The following is a 7,834-nucleotide window of genomic DNA, read 5'->3' on the forward strand; positions in this document are numbered from 1 at the left end:
ATCCCTTAGCCCCATTTGGACCATAAATCAATCATTATGTATATCATATTTAAGTGCCTTTAAAGCAAAGGAAGCTCTAGAATATGCAGAACAGAGGGAATATGCAGGCACAGGGTTAAGAATCACTGCTCTAACATTCTGAACAATCTAGAATTCTGTTCATTTGTAGTTTACAGTAACACCACATTAAGACCACAAATCAACGGTTATATTGTAAGGTATGTTTCTGTATGGTGTTTCAAATTCGTGCTCCATGTGCCCCCTTTTAACTTTGAGCACCTGCCTCTCCAAAGGTTTCTACGCACGGCCCTGCTGGACTTCATATGACACAGTGGACCAATACCAGCAGATGACATGACTCCAAACCATCACTGATTGTGGAGTCTTCACACTAGAACTTAAACAGCTTAGACTGTTCTTCTCCACTCTTCTTCCAGACTCTGAGACCTTGATTTATATAGGAAATTCCAAATTTACTTTCCAAATTATATTATAAAATATTTACTTTACAAATTTAATTCCCCCAAATTATTTAATGGCCTTTTCTTGACAATCCTTCCAAGGCTGCTGTTATCCTTGTTGCTTTTTTACCTTTTTCTAACACACGTTTCCCTTCCACCCAACTTTCCATTAAATGATGTTATGTAATAACAAATGTTTGGGAGAAGGACCACGCCCGAACTCTACGTTCTAACTCCACCCCGTATCAATCAACCGTCCTATAAATACCTCCCCTAACTAACTACCTCTCGTGACGAAAGTTCGCAACCCACCTCCTCCCCAACAACCCCCTTTTTGTACTCTTGCACTTCTCATTAAATAAAAAGGGGGGGATATAACTGCACGCTTCTTCAGCACGCAGTTCAGAACTCCAGCCCAAATTTCCCCGAGTTCCGTCCCCTTTTCTTCCTCCTTCTCTACTTCAATCAGGCGTGGTCCGCACTTGGATGGATACGGCACCCTGTCACCCAAGTCAGCAATCTTCCTCATGACTGTGTAGCCTACTGATTAAAATGAACACATTTTCAGTATAAAAATGATCAAGTGTTTATAATCTATGATTTTGTTCAACTGCTCCATATGAACTATTTGTTCTTGGACTTACTAGGGAACCCCTTTTGGTGTCTGACAAACTCTAAAGACACTCTTAAGTGTTTTTTTTCTATTACACACTGTAGAAGTTCTCTGATAGGAGCACTGAGCCTGCACACACACACACACACACATATTTTCAGCAGTCCTCATTTCTGCTGGACTCGATTACACAGCACTGTTTACGCAGTTACTGTTGAGTAGGTGTGTGTGTGTGTGTGTGTGTGTGTTTATGTATGTATTAATGTATTATTTAGTTTATTTATAAGTATTGTTTAGTTTATATATATATATATATAACATAATACTTTATTCTAATTTATTCTCTTTTTTCCAGCTTCATTTCAAACGCCCATTTGTTTATTTTCAGTTCTACCCGTTCACATTTAAAGTAAGTAAATGCACAGTTAATTAACCTGTACTTAATTAATTTGGTATTTTGTGGTTGGAAGCAAAACGAGAATCAAACTCTCTGGCTCATTTCTCAGCTTTTTCTCATTACATTACAAATGACATTCAAAATATTATACAAACGGCTACAATATTTCAGTACCATTCAACAACAATAACATTTTCTCTAAGTAGTTAGATGCATAGAAGCATGGAACTGAATATAAAACTGCATAGAACTTGATTATATTTGGGCTACACATCATTTATACTGGGGGACTTTTATTTTGACACGGTGGTGGTTTTGAGTGTTGTGTGGATTGCTCCTGCTTGCAAACTGGATTCAAAAAACTGCTAGTCCAGTTCAGTTGCTCTAGTGTGATTTTTTTGTTAGATACATCCTTTGGTACAAGCAAGAGTTTATTTTAAACTCCAACTCCTTACATAACTATAAAATCCATCTTTTACGAGAGATATCAGAGGACTCCACCCACCATCTTTATACTGTACCTAACATCAGATCAGTAGGACAGAACTATTCAGCATCACTCGTCTAAATCAAGGTGCACTTTTAAACTCCCACTCTTTACATAATTATAAAATCCATAATTCACGAGAGATATCAGAGGACTCCACCCACCATCTTTATACTGTGTCTTAACATAAGATCAGGAGGATAGAACTATTCAACCTCTCACGTCTAAATCAAGGTGCACTTTTTGGTTCTTATTCACAACCACACGTTTCTAAAACTCCTGATTACTGCAGAACTTCACTTATTTAGAACAGAGACTAGTGAATGAGTTCATATTCAATATGCCAGTAACTTGGAATCATCTCAGTGATGGTGAATAATAAGTGTTCACTAAAGTGAGAAGTGAAAATAAAACCTATGAAAGTAAGGCAGAGCTGTAAAAGGCTCCATTCTAATTGTTTTGGGAGGTGGGAGAGAACTGCATTGGCTGTAGGAAACTCGCAGATATGAACAAATCTCCAAAACTTCTCGCAGACAGTGACCAGAGCTGGGATGGAAACAACAATCCTCCTCATTAAACACCTTTATGTCCTAATTTAGAAACATCTCTATGATAATCATCTCTATACTGCTCTCATCACAAAGAGAATGTTTCTCTTCACAGTTCCTTTAGACTACTTAGATAACACCTCTTAGTCCAGCTTTAGGTGCCATCAGCAGTTAATTAAAGTAAGAAATAATCACTTCAACCTTAAGCACTGAACACTGAAGCAGCTTGGATTCCAAGAAAAAATCCAAAACACAACAATATAACAACCTTCAATTTTTATAACTGGTGTTCCTGACACAGCAAAAACTACAGCAAAGACTAATGTAGCCCCAGTCTGAGCAAGTGTGAAGATTAAATAGTGAAAGGTGAAATACTTTGTGGGGGCAAAAGAAATTAATAGTGATGTTAATTATTGAGATTATTCCACATTAAGGACAGACATTTCCCTAAAACCCTGTCATCATTCTCCTCATCATTTCAATACGTTGAAGAATCAGAAAAGGGTATAAGCTGCCTCCAGCTCACAGTCTAGACTACAAGCGTTCTAAAGCAGAGGAGCTAAAATATAGCAAACCCTCAGAATATTCCTCTCAGTATCACACACAGTTCTACAACTTTACACACTCACTGCTTATAACTGTGTTTATCTCCTTCCTCCACCTCCTCAACACAGAATCACTTGACCTTCCACACAGACACCAACAGAAAGCCACTCCCACAGACTGAACAAATACTGGAGAAACGAAAGTAGAAACTCACTCTCTACCCTCCCTTCCTCCTCCTTCCTCTCTTTTTACTTGGTCTGTTTGTCTCTGTGTGAAACAGTAAAATGGCAGAAGCTGCTGTAAAATCTATAGATTCTTTCAGCTGTCCGATCTGTCTGGATCTACTGAAGGATCCAGTGGCTATTCCCTGTGGACACAGTTACTGTCTGGGTTGTATTAAGGACTGCTGGGCTGGAGATGATCAGAGGAAGGTCTACAGCTGCCCTCAGTGCAGACACACCTTCACTCCAAGGCCTGTTCTCAACAAGAACACCATTCTGGCTGAACTAGCTGAGGGTCTGAGGAAGACGAGGCTCCAAGCTGCTCCTCCTGCTGCTGATTCTCCTGCTGGATCTGGAGGTGTGGAGTGTGACGTCTGCACTGGAACGAAACACACAGCTGTTAAGTCCTGTCTGGCGTGTCTGCTCTCCTTTTGTGAAGCTCATATTCAGCCTCATTATGAAATTCCTGCCTATAAGAAGCACAAGCTGGTTGAAGCCTCTATGAACCTGCAGGAGAAGATCTGCTCTCTTCATGATAAACTACTGGAGGTTTTCTGTCGCACTGATCAGCAGTGTATATGTCTTCTGTGTGTGATGGATGAACACAGTGGTCATAAGACAGTCTCAGCTGCAGCAGAAAGAGCTGAGAAACAGGTAAGAACTTTACTGTCAGTCCTGCCATAACATAACACTTATTCCAAATGTGAAGCAGCTCAGTGAATGAACTTCAGTCAGCCGACACCCAGCTGTAATAAACACAGTAAAAGACACGGTGCAAGTAATATTCACAACTGCCTCACTGTGTGTGTATCATGTGACACTGTTTGTGTGGTGACTCGTGAATGTTGTTGTATTTGGTCTACAGAAGCAGCTGGTGGAAACTCAGAGGAAATCCCAGCAGAGAATCCAGCAGACGGAGAAGAAACTGCAGGAGCTGAGACAGACTATGGAGACTCTCAGGGTGAGTATACTGAGCACCGGAGGAGACATTTCAGCTCTCAGTCAGAGCTCTCCTCCAGTGAGGAGTCCAGTGTTGGCTCACTTTCCAGCTCCACTGAGCTCCACTGTGGGGAAGTAGGTGAAAGAGCTGCTTCAGATGAAGCCCCTCCTCTCTGTGTGTCTCCTAACAGCACTCTGCACAGGCAGCAGTGGAGGACAGTGAGAAGATCTTTACTGAACTGATTCAGTCCATGGAGAGAAGACGCTCTGAGGTGAAAGAGCTGATCAGAGCTCAGGAGAAGACTGAACTGAGTCTGGCTGAAGATCTCCTGAAGAAACTGGAGCAGGAGATTGCTGATCTGAGGAGGAGAGATGCTGAACTGGAAAAGCTTCTACACTCAGAGGATCCCATCCATTTCCTCCAGGTAACATCTCTGAATCTCTGATCATCTACAGTAACACTACAGAGGTAGGAGTGTCCCTCACAAAGTGTATTCATCTGTGTGTGTTTCTTCATCTCTCTGCAGAGTTTCCAGTCTCTCTCAGCTCCTCCCCAATCTGCAGACTTACCCCAAATCCCAGTCAGTCCACAATTCTCCATGGAGGAACTGAAGAAAGCTGTGACTGGAGTGATGGAACGAGTGGAACCGAAACTGCTCAGATTTTCTGGAGGTATAAAGAATTATGTGAGAAGATGAATCTTAAAGAAAGTCTAAGAAAGAGAATTTAATGTGATGTCATGCTTTGGTAGATTTTCTCACTGATCCAAATGAAAGATCAGAAGAAGACTGGCAGAACCTTTAGATAGAAAACTGTAGTTTTACTGCATCTTCATTTCCATCATTTCCAAACAAAATATTCAGATAAAAAACTTCTCATCAGAGCTTTTGAGGTTTTGCTACTTTATCTGTTTCCACACTGTTTCTACATTCAGTTATCAGTTTTGATTTATTGCTGCTATCTAAGATGTTCTGTCATTTTTAGGGTTCATTTCTTCATCCATGACGGCTGCACCTTCTTATAAAACACAACAGCTCCTTCAGTCTCCTGAACCAAAGACCAGAGAGGACTTCCTGAAATGTGAGAATCACACACCTAGTCAACTATACACACGCATCTATGTTCAAAACTAAACTCTATATATTTATTAAACTAAACTCCCCCAGAAAGATTTTTAAAAAGTTAGACAGAGAGTGTTGATCTTTTATTTTGATTGACAGAAAACCTAGAAGAGCCTCCCTTCAGTTTAATGAAAAGGGTCTTAAACACTTTAATGATATTAAAACTTCTTATTCTATAACAGGTTCTTCCTATTTTTTTGTATCTCAGACTCTGGGCAGATTTTCGGGCATATGGAGTCCCCTGGGATGCTATTTATTGTATTTTTATTATTATTATTATTATTATTATTACTATACTTCTTACATTATACTACATTGTCCTTTTTTCATACTTACTATGTAACATAGTTTGCTATATCTATCTTATTGTATATGCATTTACTGTGTTATTATTGTCAACGTGTTTTTTAAATTAATGCTGACTTTCTTGTGTTGCGTCATTGTGTGTGCACAAAATATGTTTGAAAAAATATGTATATATTGAGACGCTTCAACAGAGATATCATGGTTTTATTATTAGACATTTTATTTAGTGCTAATAGTTGCAGTAGTGTGCAGCTGAAGACTACAGTCAGACTCAGATCATTCATTTCATCAACACTTTAGTGAAAGAGCGTCCTCTGCTGGACACTGAGTTTTAGATCTAGAGAGTGCCGACCACACACTCCTCACACTGACCTCACATTCACATGAACAGATTTACAGAATGTAGAACATCTGAATTTACATTTATACTGTAGAACACTTTAATTAGAGTGTGAGTGATTGAATTATCATATGTAAATTAAAGATAGAATAAAAGCTTTTAAGAAACATTACTAAGTTTATTTTTCTCTCCTCCATCAGATTCCTGTCAGCTCACTCTGGATCCAAACACAGCACACAGAGAACTCGCTCTGTCTGAGAGAAACAGAAAAGCTACAGTGATGCGCCAGAAACAACAATATCCTGATCATCCAGAGAGATTTGATAGAGTTCGCCAAGTTCTCTGTAGAGAAAGTCTGTCTGGACGCTGTTACTGGGAGGTGGAGTTTAGTATCAGTAATGGTGAAATTGCAGTCTGTTATAAAAACATCAGCAGGAAAGGAGGAAGTAATGAGACTAGATTTGGGTTTAATGATCAGTCCTGGAGTCTGAACAACTGGAACTCAGGTTTCTCTTTCAGACACAATAATAAAGAGACTAAACTCCCTGTAGTCTCCAGATCCTCCAGAATAGGAGTGTATGTGGATCACAGTGCAGGAATTCTGTCCTTCTACAGCGTCTCTGATACAATGACCCTCCTCCACAGAGTCCACACCACCTTCACTCAGCCCCTCTATCCTGGATTTGGGGTTTATGGTTATGGTAATTTTGTTCAGATATGTGATCTTAATTAAACTTTAGATAGAAGCTGATCATGTGATCATCTAAAGTCTTATTGGGAGTAAAATACAGTCTATCCTCTGACAGACTATTAGAAACAACATGTAATACAGCAGCTTTAAGTCTGTCCTGTAAGTAGTTCAGTACATTATTAAATGTGTACTTTTATGTAACACAGATTAAAAATGTCTTTTCCACTGTGAATTTCAGTCTTTATAGCAAATTGAATAAAGTAAACATTTGATTTTAATCACAATATTTAGATTATGGTTTAATATGTCATTAAATCAATATATAATCAGTAAAAGTCTGAAAAAAGTACATTTATATTAATCATAGAAATTTCATTACACACTGTGACTAGTAGAAATAAAAATAAAAAAACCTTTTGAAACCAATCCGATACTTTGAGTTCGATACCGATATCCAAACAATACTTTTTAAATAGTTTCTTCTTATTTTTAACCAAAATAATACAAAGAGCGATAATTATTCTGACACAACATATTTATTTAAAAGCAGACATGAATAATCTTATTCTCATACTGTCATCATGAGAGGCTCCATCTTTTTAGATCTTGTTGCAACAAAAACAAAAACATGTTTGTGTCTCTTTATTATGAACAAAATCAACAGCATTACTTGTATTTATAAACTATTATACTTATAAACTTGTACTATAAATATTGTTCAGTAAGCACACTGCTGGATGCAGTTCAGTTTTTTAGAGTTTGTTTTTAAGACATAAGAACATAAAATGCTCACTCTTTCCTGACTGATGGTCCAGAATTAGGGTACAAATAACAACCTATTGGAAATGAATTTACAATAATTTCTATAATTTAGATGATAAAAATGATAAACAATACTTTGCATTATTCAAAAATATGTTTGTAAATATCTTATATTGTACTAACCTTCAGGTCTTAAAGGTTAATAATTGGTTTCTCAATATATTAATAAAAATTATATTGTTAATGCATTTCTTTATTTATTTGAGTGCAAATATCAAACAGTGCACACATTTTTAAGTGTTTATTTGTAAATTAAAAATGTTTTAATGTAAATAAAATAATCAAGATTAGACTGAAAAAAAATGTTATGTCTTTTTAGTGGGGTCAGTCTCTCAAAAATAA

At 37.7% G+C, this 7,834-nt stretch overlaps 1 protein-coding gene across 1 annotated transcript; it reads left to right on the plus strand.

Annotated features, from left to right (window-relative positions):
* The first annotated feature begins 3,285 nt into the window (after window positions 1-3,285).
* On the plus strand, window positions 3,286-6,924 carry LOC125806129 (tripartite motif-containing protein 16-like). Its single transcript, XM_049485990.1, has 6 exons — window positions 3,286-3,927; window positions 4,139-4,234; window positions 4,404-4,637; window positions 4,740-4,884; window positions 5,197-5,292; window positions 6,180-6,924. Exons 1-6 carry the CDS (start codon window positions 3,337-3,339, stop codon window positions 6,710-6,712), a joined length of 1,695 nt encoding a protein of 564 aa, XP_049341947.1. The 5' UTR covers window positions 3,286-3,336; the 3' UTR covers window positions 6,713-6,924.
* The last annotated feature ends 910 nt before the right edge of the window (window positions 6,925-7,834 follow it).

The sequence above is a fragment of the Astyanax mexicanus genome, chromosome 12, assembly GCF_023375975.1.
Source record: "Astyanax mexicanus isolate ESR-SI-001 chromosome 12, AstMex3_surface, whole genome shotgun sequence".
Taxonomy (NCBI): domain Eukaryota; kingdom Metazoa; phylum Chordata; class Actinopteri; order Characiformes; family Acestrorhamphidae; genus Astyanax; species Astyanax mexicanus.